General features: G+C 40.6%; 1 protein-coding gene across 9 annotated transcripts in view; it reads right to left on the reverse strand.

Annotated features, from left to right (window-relative positions):
- The window catches only part of tjp1a (tight junction protein 1a), a 62,727-nt gene that overhangs the window by 7,585 nt on the left and 31,466 nt on the right, over window positions 1-23,676 (reverse strand). For 5 of the 9 annotated variants that reach the window (XM_078247553.1, XM_078247565.1, XM_078247592.1 and 2 more), the window contains exons 9-23: window positions 18,381-18,517; window positions 14,516-14,621; window positions 14,137-14,287; window positions 12,101-12,209; window positions 10,703-10,922; window positions 9,267-9,451; window positions 8,852-8,947; window positions 7,703-7,729; window positions 5,569-5,651; window positions 4,936-5,146; window positions 3,898-3,998; window positions 3,417-3,767; window positions 2,265-2,513; window positions 254-1,075; window positions 4-86 (exon numbers count right to left, since the gene is read on the reverse strand). In XM_078247553.1, the coding sequence (XP_078103679.1) occupies window positions 4-86; window positions 254-1,075; window positions 2,265-2,513; window positions 3,417-3,767; window positions 3,898-3,998; window positions 4,936-5,146; window positions 5,569-5,651; window positions 7,703-7,729; window positions 8,852-8,947; window positions 9,267-9,451; window positions 10,703-10,922; window positions 12,101-12,209; window positions 14,137-14,287; window positions 14,516-14,621; window positions 18,381-18,517 (2,931 nt within the window). The remainder of the gene's footprint in view (window positions 1-3; window positions 87-253; window positions 1,076-2,264; window positions 2,514-3,416; window positions 3,768-3,897; window positions 3,999-4,935; window positions 5,147-5,568; window positions 5,652-7,702; window positions 7,730-8,851; window positions 8,948-9,266; window positions 9,452-10,702; window positions 10,923-12,100; window positions 12,210-14,136; window positions 14,288-14,515; window positions 14,622-18,380; window positions 18,518-23,676) is intronic. The other 4 variants (XM_078247607.1, XM_078247599.1, XM_078247578.1 and 1 more) reach the window with 1 other exon arrangement.

Genomic DNA, 23,676 nt, shown 5'->3' on the forward strand with positions numbered 1-23,676 from the left:
CACCTAAAGGTCTTCTCTTGATCCAGGTTGCTCAGAGAATTTGCTTTAGGGATTACTCCACCTGCTTTCAAAGGTATATCGGCTGCCTGTAATAGCAAAAGCAATGAATCTTATCAGTAGCAAAACAAATTATGAATGTTCACTTCCAAAGTGCATGTTTCTCCATAAGTTGAAAAGCAAATGTATACATTTAATACACCAGTAACTACTGTAACTCCATTATGTATTATACCTGCAAAGCCAAACAGTTTACCTTGTTTCCAGAAGAATCCGCTGTATCTCTGGCTCTATCCACGGACACAGAGCGTTTGTTCTCAAACATCTTGACCCTTGTCAGGACCGACTGTGGCCGCATGGCAGGGTCATCCGGTTGCTCATCTCTGGTAGGGAAAGGCTTTGAAGCATCTGCAGGGGAAGGTGAGGGTGCCTCTGCTTTGGGAGGTGGTGTGGGGCTAGTTTCAGAGTTCACAGGAACAGGGTCATGCTGCTGAGGTTTGTAGCTCTTTTGTTGCAGTGTTGGTCCCTGGTTGTAGGCAGCCCGCTGAGCAGCAGGGTCTGGGGAGTGGGCAGCTGAGGGGTACATGCTCAGGTGAGAATCTTGGTCGTAGTGCAGGTCAGGCCCTGGAGCAGGAGGATCATCATGACGGACAGGCCCTGTCGGTTTACCGTAGCGAGGCCGTCCGTTGAATCCCTGATGAGGTGGGGGCTCGTCATAGCGGAGAGGAGGGGTGTACTGGGAGTCAGGGCCGTCGCCGTATGGCAAACGGGGATCGTAGCCCTGGGAGTTGGCAGTAGACAGCGGTTGGCTGTAGGGGTTCCACTGTTGCTGGTCATACTGAGGCACACTGTTCTCGTAGGGCAGGTTAGAGTCATAGTTTCGGTACTTTGGTTCTGGGTAACCACCTCCACTGCTGACTCCACTGCTGCTGACATCATACCGACTAGGTGGGTGGTCGTAATCTCTGTATGGCTGCTGGTCAGGGTGATATCCCTGTTGAGGGTTGTAAGTCACAGGCTTCATGCTGTGACCGACTCTCCCAGTGTTGTCTGTGCTGTATGGATCCTTCTGAAACATCTACCAAAGAAATACATAACAAAGAATAAGGTTTACAACTGCACAGGATCCACTAACATACTGTACAGACATTAAATGTGTAATATGTAACATACAAAAGTCAGTTAAAGGATGACAAAAGGAGAATATTAAAACAAGTCTGTGAAATGAATTGCAGAAGAAGAAACAAGAAGGGAAAGACCTGAAATAGAGAAACTGAGAGGGAGGGGTTACTGGTCAGATTACATACTCGATTAAATAGAAATTGCAGCACAGCCAAACACTCATTGCAGCTTAAAAACATCACAATGTACCACTGCAGCTCCAAAATTAACAATGACTAACAAAGTTGTTAAAGAAAAACAAAAAAACAACAATGGGATGCATTTTTCTTGTCTATACTGACAGAATGTGAAAATTGTATGTAGAAAACTAATGTAAACTACTTACTGAAGGCCTATCGATAATTTGATAATCGCAATAATAGTAATTTCTTCACACATAATGTGTGCACTGCCGCATTCACAAGGAAAAATGTCACCCACTGTCTTGGTACAATTATAAAGGCAACTTAGACATCCACAGTAATATTTAACATTACAAGCACATTGTACAAAAAATATTTTAAATCCTGATAATTGAGAAGTAACCATTAATTATCCATCCAAATCTGCAGAATTTTTTGTTTTGGTGGTCTTTGTTACTTGACCATGGCTACATGTCAAACGCAGGATAAAAATTAAAATGGGTGGAAAATGAATGGCTACTTTAAAAAAAAAAAAAAAAGATCCATTCAATTTGCACTGATAAATACAGCAATACGATATCTGCTTCTAGTGGTTACCAGATAATGAGGCAAACATGTTGCAGCCATGCAAAGAGGATAAGCAACAGTGAGAGCTGCAGGATTTCCATTGCGCCTCTATATCACCTCCAAGCCCACTGTTGTTTACCAGCACTTGCTCACACGTGCACACACGCACATACACACGTTCACACCCACAATAACACCCACATACACATCTCTGTCTCTTCTGGGCAGCACTGTGGTCAGCAGACATGCAGGGCGGAAGGAGAGAGAAAGAAGCGTGGCAGCAGAAGGTAGGTAGGTAGGTAGACAGGCAGCAGCAGCAATACAGGAGGCCAGCCGGGTCAGACCGAGCTGAACTGAGCCGGATCACGGAGCGTCCAGTGACAGTCAGATGTATACCTTTGGTTCTGAACTGGCCAGTCCAGACTGTAGAGGTTCTGGTGTGACGCTCTGAGGTGCTAGCTCAGGGGTGGGCCTCCTAAGTGAGCCAGCCTCTGGGTTGGGGCTTGGCTGGCTGTGAGCTGCAGGAGCCTCGTCAGGGCTCAGACCCCCTACAGTTTTTACAGTAACGTCGACAGCAGGGGGCACTGTCTCAGCCAGGGGCTCAGGCTGCTGGGGGATGCTAGGGACGGCAGCGGCCTCTGCTTTCTGTGAAGTGGTTCAGAAATGTTTAATAACACGCGCTGACACTACGGTGCAGTACTAACAACGGTCTGCTCCTCACTTGCCTACAGCTTACACGGATTCAAAGAGCCAATCACCCGCCTCCACATTTAACAGTAGCTGTGGATCAACCAATGTCATGTGAGAGTTAGGAATTAGCAGCAGGACAAGTTTTGATTGTTAGAGTATACTAATTTGAGTTTAATTCTACGGTTACTTACAATACAGTTTCTTTTTCCCTCTTTTAATGTTCCTTAACACATCATGAGACGACAAACGTTTAGATTTGGGTGTTACAATGGCCAATCGCGTGTTGATAAATACATTTCACAGGTATACTGGATTAACACTGGCATTTCCAACATGCACATAATACTTTCTTGTGTCGTATCGTCACAGTCCTGATCACAGGTAAAACAAAGGTAGGAAGTGCACATAGGTGAGTACTGGTACAGACACTTAGACAAACATAAGTTTCTTATCCCAGTGACATCAGCAACAGTCACACCAATAAGACAGCTTGTGGTAATACAGAGTACAAGAGTAACAGTAAAACTGATCCAAGTTTTTGTCCTTTTCAAAAATAAAAAACACACGCTCACAAACATCAACCAACAATCATATATAGGCAAATAGCTTAAATAAATAATACCATAAATATAGATAAATATATATATATATATATATTATATATAATATTTATATATTGCGATAAATACCTGACCACAGAAGTTTTTACTTTCCCACTGATATTGTTTAGTAACAGTAGACAGACAGAATAACTGCAAAAATAACAAAGTGCCCTCAATAGCGCCTCCAGAAAACCCTTCTAACGCAAACCACGTCCTCCAGACAACAGGGAAGACGTGCACCTCTCAGAAACGCTACCTGCTGCGGCACTGGTGCCTTGAATCCAGCCGGGTCAATGCGGTTCAGGGGGTCCGGCTGCACTGTGTGCTGGAAGCTAGCGTAGCCAGGGGGCTCCTGGATGACAGGCGGGTCGTCACGGACAGGCTCAGACGAGCGGGTGATGGCAGGCTCCGTGGGTGGACCCACGTCATCATTCAGCGTTTCATCCAGCTCCTGGTCGGTATAGGCTCCACCCTCCGTGTCCGTGTCCTCGTAGTCGGAGGTGTGGCGGCTGTCAGTGCTGTACATAGAATACTCACTGCCTGGCGCCGACAGGTAGGACAGGCGGTCGTCGTGGATGTCCAGGTCATCCTCAGCTGCCCCGTCAGCCTGGGAAACAAAAGGTAAAGAGAGAGAGTGAGAAAAGCTCATTTCCGGTGTACATGGCTGTGTGTGTGTGTGTGTGTGTGTGTGTGTGTGTGTGTGTGTGTGTGTGTGTGTGTGTGTGTGTCTGTCTTACCTTGCCCTCTGAAACCCACACCAGCTGGTTCTGCTGCTGCTGGATTGTCTCTTTTAGTGCTCCAAACCAACCATCATTCATGTTGTTTAAGTTAATAGTCGCTGAATACACAGAGAGGAAAGAGAAGAAAAAACAAATCTCTCTAATCAATTAACAATTGAATGAAAAACCATAGCATCATAATACCAAGTTCCTTTTAGACATGCACTTGAATCCATAAATGCCTTGCCACTTCTACATGATTGGTATCATGTCTGTAAAGGACTCCAGAGTCATTTTAAAGTTGCTCTTTCCCACTTAGGACCAAGTTAATATTGTCTAAGAGTGAATAAAAGCAGTCACAATGACAGTTAAGGAACAAGTATCTTGTTTTTGAATAAAATGTGCAAACTAACCACAACCGACTAGGAAGTAATACTTTAGGAAACTACTCTCCATCAATCTCAAGAAGGAGATAACAAGGCAGCTTAGAGGTAACTTCCCGCATTGCCTAGTCCCATGAGCCAGATTCTAAATCTAAAAATATTACAGCGATATCTGTTTCCCAGTTTTATTTACAGTAATTATAGTAGAAAAAGATTATGAGGCTCGATTCTGAGAATAACTTATAAATGAAATCCGGTGGAAAAAGGCGTAAAGGTACAGATGCAGCTTGCTGTGTAATAGCGGTTTGGAAAGAAGATAATGTGAAGAATTTGTGTGTGTGATGCAAAGACTGAATATGAGCCGAGAAGAATAGTCTCTAGGACAGATGGTCCTCAAGCATGGTCCCACCACACCACTTGACAGAGTGCATGCTGAGAAAGGGCCCAGTGGGTGCTCTGGTGTGACGGCCAGTGCTGAACAAGCGTTTGTAAAGGAGTCTGACAGAACACAGCCAGGCACAACAAGTGCAGTGTAGCCACATTCTCCAACACTGCGGCACTCAATTGTAAACTGCCTTTGAATATGCGTCTGTGCTGCCTTTAAAATCTCTACCATTCCCCTCCCTTCATTTGGAGCTCTCATCTACCCCTCCCTCCTTCCCATTGGACTCACTGGTAAAGAGGTGGTGGTTGTTCTTCCGTAATTTGAGGGCTCGTTCAAAAAGCTTCCTGGCGCTCTTTCTAGACTCAGGGCAAAGGCGGGTCCTCATGGTCTTGACGCCCTGCTTTGTGTCTGGGTTGAGAAACACCACAATTGGATACCACTGAGCATAGTTCAGACGGTCCACTGCATTAGGGGTGATGTCCAGCACTGCATGCTTGTCCTTCATACACAGGAAACAAATAAAAACATAAATGTGTTGGAAATGTATTTATTTCCATAATATTTCCCCTTTTGAAATTCAAGCTAAGGAATATTAAAGAAAGAGCACTGTATGGCCAACACTATAATGATTTTATTTCACATATTGTGTGCAGCAGATCTTGAACCATTTTATAAAATCAGATTATCAGTCTGGATTAGTTTCTCAAGTGAACCTGCCACAGTATAATTCGCCACCTTGTTGAGTTTCAGGCAACTAATAGAATTGAAGAATGAAGTACACCAGAGGGCAGCAGTGAGCTGTGCATATCATCGTGGCTCGCAACCATCATTTCATTACCATTACAAATCAGTCAAAACATGTTTATATTTCTACCTTTTGTCTGTATATCTAAATGTGTGTGTACATCTCTAGTTTCTCACCCGGTCAATGATCTGTTTGATGGTGTGAAGGCGAATGATGCCGGTGCTTTTCTGGTCGGTTCCTGCATCCCTGGGTTCACTCTCTATGGAAGACAAATGGACAGAGTTACTGCATCACATCAACACAAGAGACAAGCAACAATAAAACCAGTCTGTGCCCCAATTAGACATCCTTGTAGCGTGCAGTTGTCGACTCCAATAAATAGAGCTGTATCTCCGTACAGGAGAGGACAAGTGTACGCTTATGAAAACAGCTAGATAGTAAATGAGGACAGCAGCCAATTCATGCAATAGTCATTAGGTATTTTGGGTAGGTTTAGGGAAATTAAATTCAGTGTTTAATGAATGTGTGAGTGCAACTGCATGTAACAGTATCAATTATGGTGCAGGAAATGTGTTATGCGAGATACACTGACATGAAATATGCACACACCAGAGCATGAGGGTCATTTTGGGATTAATGAGAATACAGTGTCATTGTAAGCTTCAGGGATTTAAGCAAGGATGTGTAGAGGGGTTTATGATTTACATAAAGATAAGCAATGGTTTCCTGCCTAGACACACAAGGTTCAAATCAGGGCAGTCATCTGCCCAGGATGTAGCATAGCAATGACTCAAACATCATAGGACGAGGTTTCATTTCTAATAGGATCTACGAACTGAAAACACTGCTCTTAACCCAAAAACATTTTAGGTAGAGCAGATAAATATAGCCATGCAAAGTCAAGATTTATGCATATGCAGCAATGTTAAAAATTGAATGTTGGGATTCACTAATGTCTGTATTGATACAAAATTTGAAAGACCAATTTTGGTATAATGGAAGTCTATCCATTGACACTTAGGGGCTTTACACCATCGCTGCTTTATGAAAAAAGTTAGACGGAAACACAGGCACACACACACCACTGTCAGCTTTGTATAATACACAATGCTTTTGTAGAGTAGCATCACAGGTGGAGGTTTAATTGTAGTCTGAATTGTAAGCCATAATGACCCCTTTTGATCAAATTTCATGATACACTTTTGGTCCAGCGTGTACATAAACCTGATATCCAAATATGTGGTGACAGTTTTCCGTATTCCTGTATGGATAATGTATCTGAATGCACACAGTGTAGTGAGAGTAATTTTAGGAAATTAACGCATAAATAGATGGTTAATTTTTCAGCTGACTGCTACTATTTCATCTCATTTCATAAATACTACGTGCTGTGTATTGTTATGGTATTGTGGACATTTGGCAAGAACATACACTAAGAACGATCCATTTAATTCTCATGGGCAAAGTTAATGCCATGTTGATTTGCTGCATTTTTAGCATTAAGAATTAGTACAAAAAACATAGAACTGGGTGTCAATCCCAAATAAACTCAACATTCCTGTAAGTCTATTTGCTTATGATTTTGTTGAAAAGAAACTTCACGTGTCAGTTTTCATGGCATATTACTGTAACTGCACAGCTACACATGCTGCCTTGTTGTTGTCTTTCTACATGAGGCCATTAAGAGGGGAATACCACTGAATTTAACTATAAAATTACAACTGTATCTATTCAAGGATACTGTACATATATCAGCATTTAATCTCTTCCATGAACATGCAATATCACAATGACAAACAGGCTCTTAGAGACTTAGATTTGGACAAAAAAAGAAAAACTAGAATGAAAAAACTAATTCATTAGATTTAATGCAGACATCTTTCTAAGCGTGTTTAGATGCTATGCTAACGAGCTTTTTAAAAATCTTAAATAGATACATTTTCATTGATAACTATGTTATTTTGTTTTCCAGAGTCAAGTGCAATTTCAAGTCAAGTACAATATCAAGGGTAGATTTTCTTTCCACCCCGAAAATTACACAAAAATTAAAAAAGCTGTGTGTAAGTATGATATTGCTTTTCTTTTCAGTGTCAGGTCTTCTGTGATTTGTTTTGCAATTATGCTAATATATACTAAAACAATTGTTATTGCCAATTGTAATGACAAATGTGAGTTTCTAAATCAAGTGCTATTCCCCCATGTTGTTTAAACATCTATAGGCCAGCTAGCCACCAAACACCAGTGTACAGAGTATCTGCCATTCACTGAATCAAATAAAACAAATAAAAGTTGATGCACTAAGTGACATACTTTCCCCTCCGTGTTGTTGCTGTGTTTCTGAAAAGAAAATACAGTTACACAAACATCACTGGAGTTACGCAAATCAACATGAAGGAATGGAATGACTTTTTATGTGAGTGTATACTGAGTATCTGTGTGTGTGTGTGTGTGTGTGTGTGTGTGGTTGCACTGGCATGTGTGGTTGAGCACTTAAAGTAATTGAAATTCAATGCTGAGTAAAAACCACACATTAAAGAAGGTTGCAGTTTCATGAAGTAAGAGGCATAGGATAAGGACTGAGATTAATTAGGGTGTGCAGCTCTTCTTGGAGTGTAGGAGAGTGAAAGATAAACAGATAAAAGGAAGATAGAGCTTTAAATAAACAAAGGGAAATATCAGACACAACTTGACTAATCTGACTAACATATACTAAAATACATTGGGAATATCTAGCAATAGTAGTAGTAGTATTCTGGAGTTAAGCAGAATGCCATATATTAGAAAATAAAATCAATGGAACATTATAATTAATAATAAAATATAATAATGTTTTGAAGAGATTTGCTTAACATCCAGTGAATATGAATTTTGTCAATGAATTTGACCAGCTAACAGCAGTGGTCTATTCCTACAGAAAAATACTGAAGACTAAAGGAAAAAACTACCAAAATATATTGTTTCTAACCTTCTGCAGATTAAAACTACATGTATTCACCTACAATCTTTCAGTTTATAATTATTTTGTCATCCTCTCCTTCTAATCTGTGACCATAACAATTTAACATAATAACAATCATTTAACAAGTGGATATGAAATACTAAATCAAGTTAAATGGTTAATCAGATGCAGCTTCAACAAGCTGCTTGTTTGGCACTGCATTGTACTGTTACAAATCACTGACAAAAGAATTCCCATAATTTGTTCAGAGATGATAAACTACAAATGCCGCTATCTTTCTCTGTTAAACCAATCTTAAACACAAGTTAAATGTAAACAAGCTGAAAATATCTTTAAAAATTCCCAGACTCAATAAGATTTTTCACAGACGTGTAGAGCTATATTTGGATTTGAAAAGTGTAGGGTATGTAGTAGAGGTAGAGGGTGTGGTCTCCTACCAATGCAAGACATGCAGTAGGACACTACACAAAACTTAAGGGAGATGGGTATTTATCACTTACTTGCTAGTTCAAAAACGTCTGGCTCCTCCCTGGCCAGTTTCTCTCTGGCCACATCTGCTATCGGCCCAAAGAGAACCACAGGCCTCAGGAACCCAGCTGTACAACAACAATACCATGTCATGGAGAGTACCAAAGGTAAGCATCATGTAACACTTATAACACAATACTAAAACTAAGATCATACATTTTTACCACATTATAATACCACAATGTACAAATTATTAACTGTGCAAGCATAGAATGGTATGACTACAGACGTCAGTTAGCTAGAACTCATAAGTGGCGTGGAGGGCCTTGTGTTTCTTTTAGCTACAAGGATGAAATCAGTCCACTACTTTGTAAATTCTTCCTACAATAAAGTATAAAGATATGCGGCAGTTGATTGCAGATACTGCCTTTGGCGATGCACTCTTACCTTCCCTCAGCACCACCCTCTCATAGGCAGGGAACTTGGTCTGAACTGGCTGGGCTGACAGGTCTTCCCTGCTCTTCCGCAAATTCCTCTTCGAGCTTCGCAATCCTCGGAATCTCCAGAAGTCCGCTCTGTCGCCCCCTGGTGTTTTGGGGAGGGTGTACTGCACACTGGATAGCTGCTCAGCTCTGGACAGAGAAGAAGAGAAGGAGTAAGGTCAGCTTTTAGGATTTCAGCCAAAACTACGATCAAGGCCACTTTTAGACAATTCCGGTATTAAGCATTCAGCTTACGACTGTTTGGAGAGAAAAGCCTTGGTTATATACTGGTACTGTAACACCATTGTACAGTACTGAGTTGTAAATGGTTGTCATCTGATTATGGAGTACTTGCCATTATTCACCGACAAAAAACCAAGCCTTATTTTTAAAACACTGACACATTTTCCACCATTACAAATTTGCAAACCATGAATTTATGATAAAGGCCATCAAGGATACTGAATATCAGAATACTCAATTGTGGTTGGTCAATCACGGCATTCTACAGTCTGGTTTTTCTGTATAAATAAGACTGATTCAACAGGGTTCTAATTTGCAATAATGACCGCTTCGCTCTACATTATCCCTTAGATCACTGCAAATAGGTCAATACATTTTCTTAACACAAAAAAGGAAAACAACACAAACAGTGGTAAGCCGTAAGGTGATTGAGGCATTGGTCCAATGGGGGGAGAACTCATTCCTATTAGCTTTGAATAATAATGGTCTTGGATGTACGTTTTTAAAATAACATTTTTGAATTCAGAGTGTGATTTTAGGGTTTTATGTTTTGAAGGAAAATCCAGGCAGGCAGGTTTATCTTGGCTGAGAAGCTGAGATATATTTCATCACAATGCTTAATGTAAGGGATATAAATGCATGCAGCATGTGGAAAGCTGTCTTTTCTGTCAGCCGGACAGCGAGGACTCTCTGTGTAAAGACAGCCAGAGGCTGTCGAAGGCTGTGGAGACAGGCCTAGATAAAACACTGCTGTTGGCTGGATCATGATCTATACTACATATCCTCAGACACACAGACTTCACAAAGTCCTCACAAACCTCACACGGTAATCCTTAAAATAAATAAAACCATTTCCCTGACACACGGAATGTGTTAAATTTGCCCTACTATTAAAACAATTCTACTTTATAATGGACTATAATACAGAAGTAAAGCCTTACACAGAATTACAGAAGCACTAATAATAAGCAGTAAAAAAAAGCTGCAATGTTTAAAATATAGTAAATTAAATAAATAAGTAAATAAAAAAAGTTCTGCTCTCAAATCCTTCCTTGCTACTCTCAGATCAACCACAATGCTTTTATTCCTTTGCCCATTCATAAAAGTGCCAGTACAAGCTGTACACATATTAAAGGTGTGACCTCAAACTTCTTTTACCTGTTCTTGTTGGGGATGATGCCTCTTTCCACTTCCTGATGGTTCTTGCCAATACGGATAGCAAGCCAGGATCCTAATTTGCCGTTGTAGAGCGTGTCCACTACACGGAACACCTCGCCCTTATTAAAGCTCAGTCCATACGGTGACTCTTTTTCATATTCAAAATGTGTCCGAATGTAGAAGGAGTCACCCACGTCCGATTCCACTATCCTCCGATACACTGAAGACAAAGCAGAAAATGACAGAGATAATTACAGCAGCCTCCCAAATGTGCTCGATGGTGTTTTAAGCCCCCAACGTCTCCTTCCAAGCAGCGCTGCGACCGTTGACTTCAAGGCACCTAACCAAAGAATTTCTAATAAGGGAAGAAGTTTCACTCTCTCGATACTTCTGGCTTCTGAACTGGGTGCAGTTCCACTCTGGTTCCAATATAGGGGGGCGCTCACAGGTGAGGAGCTATACCCCTCAAAATCCACTTTTCTCAGGATATCAGGATATATAGTAATTTGAATGTTGCATTTGAAAGGGGAGGCTAAGAAAATACACACTGCTGGGTGTTAGATTTTTTTAGTTCTAAAAAGCCTTTTCAAATGTCAATGACATCATACACATCGTACGGCCAGAGATACTGCTTTACGGCAAGCTCTGAGTCACTTCCTTTTTTCTCTCGAGGCATCGACAACACAGCTGACAGGTTAGGCTCTCCCTGTCAATACACGTGCTAGAAAGAGGTTTGCTAATGTTTTAAAGACCACGCCAAAATATTCACTCTGACATTCTGGTTCCGGTTCGGATGCCGTCAAGTGGGATCTCCGATCGTAATCAGTCCTTCACTGACCAATCAGCATTCATTAGCAGAATGCTAGCGTGTTATGGTCAACAACGACTCAACCTGTAAGAAATCAAAAGGACACAAGTACTCGTTCATTCAACTTTCGACCTATAATCCATGTTGAACTTGCAAAAACTACAATCAAATCTGAGATTTGTCAACGGCAATCAGGCAAGAGAGACAAATTTAGCCGTCTAGCTCCATAGAGTCCCATTCATTTAGCACTCGCCTGCGATCACCCCCAGTGGAACTCTGGTGGAACTGCAACCAAATTCGGTACAATGGGGCTAAATAGGGAGTGAAATAGCTCTCCGTAGACCAGCTCTGCCCTAACCATAACCCTAACCATTGCCTAATCGACTTCAAGGCAGCGCTGCGACCGTTGACTTCAAGGCACCTAACCTTAACCCTAACCCTAACCATTGCCTAATCCTAGTGCCTTCCAGGCAGCGCTGCCTGGAAAGAGACGTTGGGGGCTTAAAACACAGATAAACCCCAAATGTGCTGGTTTTGATGCCTGATGCATTTAGACTACTAACACAGTATTTTATACTGCCATCACTCACCATCCTTCTTCTTCTGAGCCAAAATAGTAACTTCTTCTCCTTTTGGGAGATCCAGCAGAAACAGCACAGCCTCCTCCCTTATGATGTTGGCAAAGTCCACATTGTTCACCTGCGGATGCAGAACAGAAGACGTAGAAGAAATCAACTAACAATTGAAGGACAAGTGGACACAAAACAGCAAATTATAAACTTTTAATCTCATGTTATTAAAGGCCAACTTCATCCTACAAACTTTTTAAATAATCAGTTAAATGCTTAAATTTTTTTTGCAAGCTACTGGATTAAAGAGTGCTTTTCAATTTACAACAACTTTCTTTACATTTTCTTTGACGAAAAACTCGAGCAATTATCACTCAATTGATTTTTTAACAGAATAATAAGAACAGGAAAAGAAAAACTTGTTCCTCAACCGAAGCAGGGAGATGTATTCCCCCTACAACCTGTCTCCTGCTGCTGTACCAAACACAATAACTGCTGTTTATTGACTCTGCTTGAGGGGCAGCAGGGGAACGAGAAACACATGGACGGAATCACTGAACCTCAGAAAGACACCTTTATCCTTCCCAGAAACAGAAGGGCTTGACGTCTTTATCTCCACTAGCACACCATGACCAAAGGGAAACCACCTAAAGATGGAAAACAATGTCCTGGAAGTCTCAGGGATGTGTTTGTACAGTGGAAAGAACACACACAAAAAGAGATCTATGCTGTGGAGGGGGAGGAACACAAGACATAGTACATTCATTAAGAGAAGGTAATGCGGTAATGGACAGCTTTGTCTCTAAGATAAATGCAGTCAATAAATGTTCATGTCATGGGAAAAAAAAACGGTGTGGCTAAGTAGTCAGCCTCTTCTGCACAGGGCACTACTACATCACTTCACAGTTATAGCATTAAACATAGCCGGTGTAATGCTTGCCTGTTACATAAACATGTGAGAATGGATCCAACACTGACATCAAGAGGGTTTCCATCATCCCATCAACAATGTTACTCTAGTGTTCAGTAAAACAGAAAGACAACTGTTCCGAGGTCAGAGTGCAAGAACGACCTCTTTTGTGTCTTCACATTGGAAACAAGGGGAGTTTTGACACAAGGCAGTGCCCAGAATGACTCATAAACTGACACATTGTACTGTATTCCCAAGATCTCTTCACACAGAAATACAACTATTGTGGCCATGGGATCACATAGTTTCACCACTAATTATCTAAGTTAGTGTGGGCGGCTACTGCTCATCTATTTTGACAATAACACCAGATGTTCTTCCCACTTTCATACATGTGACATGGAAAAAGATATTAACAGTGCATACTTTCTAAATACAAAAGCCTGACCAAACTCTGACAGAAAACGATACCTTAGAATCATCTTATGAGCTGCATAATACTAGGACAACACACTGCAAAGATCGACTTTGGCCACAGTCAATCTATATATCTGCATGTGACTTAGAAAAGTAAAACATACACTACGTTTACATATGCCCAAAATCACAAGTTATTGGGAGAAATCTGGTTAAAGGAGGAAATCAGAGAACACATTTACACACGCCTGGTTACTGTAAAACCTGTGTTAACATGCAGCACATTTCTTCCCTTACACTGGCCATTCATCCAAGGCTGGCATATTTGATAAATGACAGTGAAGCCTCAGCCTGGGGAGTTTTTGTTCTTAGAGTGCTTTGACAAACAGTGCAATGAAACAGCAGCTTTTACAGAATTTTTATAAATAGTCCATTTCAGCTGTGAAAACTTACATCAACTTTTTTCACCTTCGGTTTTTAACCGGACTTTGGGTTTAATTATTTTGAGACACATAGCAATCACTGATGATCCTCCCTTTCAACCCACTGGACTGCTGCCATTGTGATACTCTCTGAAATATTTGTCAAGTACATGTACACAAAAACTGGTAAAGCATATACAGTACAACAAATCAGGTTTCTCCAGTTTTCTCCTGGCTGTGTAAAGTGGAATTCTCAAGCAACCAATGAAGCAAACGGTTGTGTTGTTAAGTGATAGAGTGTAGCGTACCCTGAGAATCTGGTCTCCCTCCTCAAGCCCCTCATTGGCTGCAGGACTGTCCTCCAAAACACCTGCCACAAAAATCCCCACGTCGTTCCCTCCTGCTAACCGCAGACCAACACTCTCTCCCTTCTTGAACTTGACCAGCTTCATACTCGGCCTGCAGCAGAATGCAGGTAGAGAGATAGAATTAAGCAAAAAGGTCAGCAAATCATGGATTTAAAAACAATCGTTCTATGAGACACAAAACACAGCCAGATACATTTCAAGTATATGGCAGGTAGGCTAATTTTAAGTGAATAATATATGCAGTCGATATACATGCCACGATGCAGATCTGCACTTGATACTGTAATGTGCTTTGGACGAGAGAATGTTGGACATTTACCTGAGGATGCTCTCATCATGAGCGGCGCTGGGTACAGGGGCATCAGAGGGGCTGACAGGCAGGTCCACGTCAGGCTGACCAGGCTGTGCATAAACTGGCTTTGGTTCTGCCACAAATACAAACATAGTAAGTAGAATAACACACTAACTCCTAATGAGGCTTGTACACACTCTATGCAGAACAGAATTAGTTTCCTCATTTTGTAAGTAAAGATAGCTAGCCAACTGCTGGGTAATAGTGAAACCAATTGGAAAGTGAAAGCATCAACCTTAATCCATGTGAGATATGGTGATGAATATTTGTTTAGTAATATTATACCTAATTTTGTTTTAGATTGTGACATGTATAGTTAATATTTCTATGTGAAGACTGATGTGTGAAAATGTAATTAACAATAAGGTGCTTTAAACCATAACAGTGGAGTTTAGTTTACAGGTGTCTCTGGCCCTTGACACACGGTTTGTCTTTTTAATAATTTGTCTTCAGGCACAGCTCTACAGGAAAATAAATACTTGTAGAGTTGATTAAACTAGGGCTACAACAAGGAATCGATAAAATTTGATTATTAAAAAAAGTTGGCAACGAATTTCATTATCGATTCGTTGTATCAATATGCCACTCAGCCGCGGAGATAAAAAAAATAAATTGAGTTGAGCGCAGAGCGGAGCAGCGCAGCGCAAAAGAAAAGAAAAGAAAAAAGAGCAGAGCGGGGGTAGAGGAAATACGGAGAGAGACCCGTAACGTTGTTCTGAAACTCAGTACAACCTAAGTCATCCAAGGTGTGGGAGCATTTCACACTAAATAAATTGAAAACGTGTTAATTGCAAGATAAGCAAAAGCGACATGGCATGACACGGGCGCACCACAGTGATGATTCAGCACCTAAAACGTAAACATGTTGGAGTCCTTGATGAGGAGGAAGGGAGTTCAACAGCAGGGTAAAGTCACTACAGAATCCTACTTATGTTCCGTTTTGAAGTGAGGAACGCAACGTCTCTCCAGTAGCTCTTCTGGTGCTGGTGTGGCGTTTACTCGTTATCCAGCTTGACAAGCATGACAACAGCTAGCGTTAGCTCGTTAATAACAGTAGTAAAGCAGGGGTCGTATAATTTGCAAGACTAAAGACACGTTTTTATTCACTCGCCTTTTTAGGCCCATTAATTTTTCAATCTGTTATCATGTATATATTCGGTGTGTGTGTGTGTGTGTGTGTGTGTGTGTGTGTGGGGGGTGTTAGCTGCCTGAAGATAGACTCATCTCAACCAAGGTGTTACACTCAGTCAGTCATAAAAGGGCGAATGCCCACACACAGTTCGAAAGTGATTAGAAAACAATGTTGATAAGTAACAAATATAAAAATGTTCACAATTCAATGGAAATAAAAGTATATTCATCTTAAATACTATACTTTAACATATTTTCACTTTAGAGAAAGCAAGTTTAATTAAATTCTTATATATACTATATATAATTTCTAGTGAGTGACCACCCCCGATGTCCTGTATTCTATGGTCTACCCAAAATTCATAAACGACTTGATGACCCTCCTTTGCGCCCTATTGTATCTGGCATAGGGAGCCTCACTGAGCCTCTCTCACAATTTGTTGATTTCTTTTTAAGAAAACACGTTCACAGCTTACCATCATACCTTGGGGATACTACTGATGTTTTGAATTTGATTAATGATTGGAATTGTGAAAGCAATGATATTCTTGTGTCTTTGGATGTGCAAAGTCTTTATACATGTATACCCCACCACATAGGCCTACAAGCCATGTCGCATTACCTCGCTAAACGTCCCACTGATGTTCTGCCTCCATCAGAATTTCTTGTAAATCTAGTCGAGATCATTCTATCTAATAATCTCTTTAAATATTCTGGCAAATTTAATTTACAACTTCAAGGGACTGCTATGGGGAGTGCTTTTGCACCCTTTTATGCCCGTTTGGTGATGGGTTTATGGGAAGAAAAATATATACACAATACTGAAAATAACCCCTTTCATTCTAAAATATCACTGTGGCGCAGATATATATCGACGATGTTCTTTTAATATGGAAGGGTACACTTAATGAGCTAAAGAATTTTTTGACTTATGTAAATTCTTCCACAGATTGTTTGTCCTTTACTATGGAATGTAATAATCAGTCCATTGATTTCTTAGATCTCACTATTTCTAAGGACGAAAATAATATATTATAATCCATCTATCGCAAACCCCTTAGTAGGAACACCCTGTTAAGAGCCGACAGCAATCACTCGTCTCATCTAGTCCGCAACATTTTGCGAGTCCAGTTTTTGCGAGTCAGAAGAAAATGTAGCACCACAACTGATTTTATGTCAAAAGCAGCCCATTTAGCGCACCGTTTTGAACAACGAGGATATGACAAATCTGATATTACAAAAGCATGGGATAGGGCTCTTAGTACAGATCGCGCCTCACTGTTGAAGAAAAAACTTAAGTCACATACAACACCTAAGGTATTTTTTTTGACCGGCTACACTCCAGAAGCAGGAAGAATGAAAAATGTTATTCACACGCATTGGCATGTTCTGAAGAGTGACTTGACACTCTGACATATGCGCCAATCCACCCAGGTTTATATTTAGGCGTGCTGGCAACATTCGTGACCGATTGGTCCATTCAGATATGTCTAATCCACCTCTGACCACTTGGCTCCCCAATCCACCTTTGGGTTTCTATAAATGTGGTAACTGTGCGCAATGCTCTAACTTGACCAATGCAAAGGAAATTTCACATCCTCGCACTGGCAAGAAATACTCCATTTCTTCATTTATTAATTGTAACAGTACACATGTAGTGTACCTTCTAAAGTGCCCCTGTGGACTGGCGTATATAGGCCAAACAAAACGTCAACGCAAACTAAGAATATCTGAACATAAGACAGCTATTCGTACCCAGAATTTAACATATGCCATGGCGAGGCACTATAAGCAGGCCAATCATGGCTCCCCTGCATCACTGAGGTTTTGGGGAATTGAGAAAATCATACCCCCATCCAGGGGTGGTGATATCATTAATAAACTTCTATGCAGGGAAGCGTTCTGGATACATACACTCGGCACTTTAGAACCTCTAGGTTTAAATGAAGAATTTAATTTAACTTGCTTTCTCTAAAGTCAAAATATGTTAAAGTATAGTATTTAAGATGAATATACTTTTATTTCCTTTGTATTGTGAACATTTTATATTTGTTACGTATCAGCATTGTTACTTATCAACATTGTTTTTTTAATCACTTTTGAACTGTGTGTGGGCATTTGCCCTTTAATGACTGATTGCCCATTCTCTCCAAGGACTCTGATGAAGATGTAACTCTACATCGAAACATTAGTCACTGTTTTGCACCATAAGTAATAAAATTATCAAGTAAGAAGACTGTGTTGAGATCTGTGTTGCACCGGCTATTTTCTGGAACTTAACTTGCACTTACTACAATGATGGTAATAATTTAATCAATAAGCTTCAAGTGAACGTGTGTGTGTGTGTGTGTTGTCTGTATCTTCTCTTTGAGTTACTTACCTTTACACAACTATTACCTAAAACAACAAGTATGTAAGTATGTATTGAGTTGATGTAAATTAATAATTTTTTTGTTTTTTTATCCGATTCATCGATTAATCGAAAAAATAATCGACAGATTAATAGATTATTAAAATAATTGTTAGTTGCAGCCCTAGATTAAACTACAGCAGTATGCAGACTAAGTCTTTGCTATAAGACCTAACTGAAACCTTACTGTACTTTTGACAATAACATGTAGAACTGTAAAAGGTGGTAAAAGCTGAGAAATGAGAAACCGCACTAATTCCTAGAGCTGAGGAGTTGCAGGGGTTTCTGTACCTGGCAGCGGAGGTAACAGTTTGTCATCTCTGGAGCTAGCCTGGTCGCTAGCCTGTGACAAGACCCCATCATCAGAGCCTCTGACTATAGGCATGGCCCCTGGTTTAGATATGCGATCCTCATCTCGACTTCGATGGCTGAAATAGAAAAAAATAACACATGGCAAATTCAGTACGAGTGGACTGTCAATACTGTAAACAATGACAGTTTCCAATAAAGTATTCCTTAAATGACTGCAACATCTTTGCTGTTTTCAGTGAGTGTAAGAATGACCTTGTGTGTTCTGTAAGTGTGTATCTAGTTTTGTCCTGTGCTGACATCACCAGAAGGATACAGACACTAAAATGAACCCAAAAGGAAATAGCATGGACCATGGGTGACGTGATAAGGGTACGTGGACAGATATACAATAAGCTATTAAAATAAGGATGTGCAGCTCTTACAAAAAGATCCTGCAAATTGGTAAGTGTGGGAAACGGATATTAATTTCAACTGGAGCAAACGAAATGTTTTAATTTCCAAATGGCATTTTTTTCGGAAGATTTATGTAAACTCCCATTTTATTAACCACTCCAATAAAAGCACACAGGCAAAGAAAGAAAAATCAAACCAAATCTCCCAACATAAACTCTTGAGATAGGATACTTTTCAGTCAAAGTTCCTGTTTAACCTGGATAAAATAAACAAGGGGAAACTGTGTGTGTGTGTGTGTGTGTGTGTGTGTGTGTGTGTGTGTGTGTGTGTGTGTGTGTGTGTGTGTGTGTGTGTGTGTGGAAAGGGCTCTGCTGCTTAAAACAATGGTTGAATTCCAATCTGGTCACATGACTGCCTGCTGGCGCAGTACTTGAGCTGCATTCAGCATTTGTAGAAGAATGTGAAGGTGCAGGCTGTGTCACCACCTCAGGCTAGGCAACTTCTCCCATTCTTGCTCATGCAGTACAACAGTGTACAGTGTAGTCACCCATACATTATACAGTGTAAAACCCAAATGTAAAAACTGTAAATTTACATACATTTGCATGTAATGACAGACCTTTGAGAGTTGAACCTTTTAGCTGTGCAGCTGCTGAACTTATTTACAGTGTTTTCCCACCACAGCAAGGCATTTTCTATGTCCCTGACTTCTCTTACTACAATTCAGTTTTACACATGAATCTGATCTGTGCAATTTTATACGTCAGCAGACTCACCATCAGAGAGTCCTGGCTATGTGGGAGTCTGTTGTGGAAGGAGGATGGCAAATGAGAGCTGCAACCCGAGGATAAATAACAGAATTGTAATGGGAGGGAGGGAGGGAGAGAGAGAGAGAGAGAGAGAGAGAGAGAGAGAGAGAGAGAGAGAGAGAGAGAGAGAGAGAGAGAGAGAGAGCGAGAGCGAGAGAATGTTTGTGTCTGTGTGTCTAATGGATGAATGAGAAAGAGAGTGGAAGAGAGGGGGGAAGAGAGAGACAAACAGAGAGAGCAAGAGAGAGAGGAGTGAGAGCGGGTGTTGTGGCCTAAATCTGTTGTTCCTTGCTGCAGAGTGGTGCTAAAAAAGGCCTCACACTGACAAACACCATTTGACAGAAGCCTTTGTTCAATCCCCCCGCTTACTCATTCTTACAGTATGGGTACAGGCAAGAGCGGGCAAGGGAAGCGAGAGACAGAAAAAGTGAAGAAGCAGGAAAGATGTGGCTGCACAGACTCATCAAACAATGCAAAATATGGTACTGCAACACCAGGATCTCTCTACACTGAATAACACTAAATAACCGGTATCTCCAATTGCATATCCATCCACAAGTTACAAAATATTTAAAGTACAAAACGGACTCAACACAACTGACTAGATATACTGACATCATTTTGCAAAACAACCAAACTGTGCAATAACAAAAATTCCACTCTTGTAAGCTAACAATTAAGCATATAATTAATAAAAAAAAAAAAAATACTCACACAAATGTATCTGTAAATTGTACCATGATGCTTATTAAGAGGAGTTTGAGTTTAATTCCTTGAATGACAACACAGAGATCCTATGTGCAAAGTCAATTAATGCTCACTAAGAGACACTTTAGATGAAGGGCGTTTTTGATGATATGTTGTATTTTTTTTTATAAATGCAACAGCGCCATGCCCTAGGGAGAAGAATGCCTCTAAGCCCTACAGCCAATCAGGTTAAGCGAACCATCTGGCTTGGGGCAAAGCACTGTGGGAAGTATGTCAAATTCCTTTTCCCCCTCCTAAACTGGGAGATAGTAAAAACATTCACTTACATCACAGGCTTGTGGCAGTCAGTCTGTTACTTCCTCAGTAACTTCTTCAACCACAAACACATGAGAAGCCAGTGTAACTCCTCTTATGACAATTCATGTGCTTACCAGATTAACCATTCATATAAAATGTGCAATGGTACACACAAATAAAATGACGCAACAATTTTTTTCTTATTCCTGGACAGACATAAATGTGGTACACAAAGATAAAAAAGGGATCAGGGAAAGAGCAACAGACATATTACACTGATAACTGCTCAAAACAAAACACACACTGGCCTGTTATCAGAGGGATGCATTCACTTACATTGAAAGTAATCTGTGCAACAGTGAACCTGCCCTCATCCTGCATTGAAACAAGTTAGGTTACTCCACAGTCTAACACAATGTACCATCTAATGAAATGGCAGCACTGGAGGTTAATCTAGTCATATGACTGATAAGCAACTAGTAAAGCGTGATTTATGGTTCTGTGTTAAATTGACACCGTGGCTACATACGTAGGTAACGTGAAGATACCAACCCTACGCCGTAGCTTGACGTGCACCTCTCGAAAAAACGTAACTACACGTCGTGGTGCCGCACGTCACTCGGCTGTGGCTTGGTAGCGTCGCATTTCCCCCTACTCATATCCTGGTTCTCCTTCTCCATAAACAACATGACATCAAAAAGAGGGTTAACTTTTCCTGCTACAGATTGACCCTGTCAGAAAGCACAGGGGAGACACTTTGTTTCTCCCACTATGCCTGTAGAGTCGGTACTCTCTCACTCGCTCTACCTCATACTCCCCACGCACACACACATGCAAGCACTGCTATTCTTTTAAAAGAGATCGATGCACACACCAACGCATAAGTATAAACTTCAGGTCACTTGTGTAGGTTAAGCGGAAAGCTCTGCGTGGAGCCTCCGCAGAACCATAAATCACGCTTAAGCCAGAAAAGCTAAACTACTAGCAGCATACTAAACTAATATTCTGCAGCTACAACAGCTGTATGTATGGGTCTTTGCAAAACAATTAATGCAATAAATATCTCAACAAGGCTTCTGTTTTTTTTCTGCTAAATTTGGGTTTCGTATACCTGTTCCAGTAAGGCATTTGGCCCTTCAGGAAGACAGTTTGTTATAAACAGCAGGTTTGGCAGCCATATCTCATATCTCATATAGTCAGACCTTCATCTCACCAACAGCACAGAAGTGATGCCACTATTTGATTAGCAATGAGTTTGAAAAGACCTGCCTCCTGAAAGAGCACCTCTGGTTAGTTTTCTACCTGGTTACAAACATGTTCTCTGTAGCATAGTTTTTATGATGTGGAGTATGCCAGCCTTCTGTGTCTGCGACTCAAGGCCCATATAAATATGATGAAATAGAGGTCTGGTTATACAAGACTCTGACAGTTCGACCCAGAACAAGTGCTTAAAGGCTGCATGGATTTCGGCCTCTGATTCAATACCCACTCCTACTTCACAGCATTAAACACAGCCATTTACTTTGATCAGAAACCAGCAACATAGTCTCTGTTTTCGATCCCCATACCCCAGACTGTTTTATTAATTGGATCAATTGGAAAATCTGCAAGAGCTTGTCATCTTGTCCGATTCAACAAAGCTCAGTATCTTATTCTTGCCAGGTAAGCATAAAATGCCCAAGCTCCACACAGACAGATAAACTATAGTCACTTACATGTCTTCCTCTAGCTCTCCTTTGCCATCTATGTTTGTCAGCTACAAGAAGCTATGCAACCTCTAAACTACGAGAAAGATAACTTACTGAAAGCTCCAACTTGCAGTAAAAAAAGGACAAAGAGACATTACAGGCATTACAAAAAATTGAAAGGACAGCACATAATATGTACAGAGTATATGCATGTAAAAACTATGAAATGGCAATGCATTAATTCAATTTATTCATTATAAAATATTAGGGCTGTCAAAAGTAACGCGTTAATTTCGATTAATCTGAGAAAAAACAACGCAGATTAATCCATTCCATAGTGAACTTTGACAGAGCCGTTCTAGCCACCATTCGACTGTAAAATGAAGGAGGGAGACGAGAATGTGCTGCCTGGATCATTAATTGGAACATTTACTTATAAAAATCTTCTTCCTGAATAGGGTTGGGTACCGAAATCCGGTGCTAATACGGCACAGGTGCCTTCACGACCTGTATCTACCAGACCGAATAGCAACGCGGATTTCGGCGCCTCATTTCGGTGCCACTGATATGTCTGTGCTTCTCTCAGATGCTCTGAAACAGACGTTACGGGCAACAGAAACATCGCTGCATGTGACGCTAGTTAACACTATACTCGACGGAAGCTAACATTAGCCTACCGCTAGCTAGTAGCTGGATTAAACACGGTTAAAATGCTGACAGCTAACGCTAAACGGTGTAAAGTGTGACTGTATTTTACTGTAGAGGATTCAACACCGGGATGTAACAGTCTGTAGCTGCTGTTAAATGTCCTTTTCCTATCTGGTGGTTGTTTTTCTCATTCAACAGCAATTTACTAGTGAAATAAGTTATTGTTATAGTTATTACATTATTACTAAATCATTTCATTTTGACCATATAGCCTAGCAAAAAACAAGCTGTTCTTTAATGTCGCCGACTGTGCCCTTCTTTTTTTTCTACTTTCTTAAAAAGTATCGGTTAAGGCACCGGGCAAATATTATGTATGCGATTAATTTAGATTAATTAATCACAGAGTATGTAATTAATTAGATTAATTTTTTTAATCGATTGACAGCCCTATAAAATCTAAATTGTATTTCAATCACTAATGTTTATTCTATTTGCACGAGTAATGGCAACACATGTACCCCAGTACTCTCCCAAAGCAAGGCTTTATTGGAACTCAGTCATGGCTCCAGAGGGAGTGTGATGGTTTATGCATGCAATGTCTTTATCTATTGATTTATGCATTAGTGGTGCAAGCTACTTACTCAGCACCCAACAACCCGTGTGTGTGTGAATATGATGTATGAGGTTGGAGTGGTGGGAGTATGGATGTATGACTGTGGCATGTGTGAAAGC

The sequence above is a fragment of the Sander vitreus genome, chromosome 1, assembly GCF_031162955.1.
Source record: "Sander vitreus isolate 19-12246 chromosome 1, sanVit1, whole genome shotgun sequence".
In the NCBI taxonomy this organism is placed as follows: domain Eukaryota; kingdom Metazoa; phylum Chordata; class Actinopteri; order Perciformes; family Percidae; genus Sander; species Sander vitreus.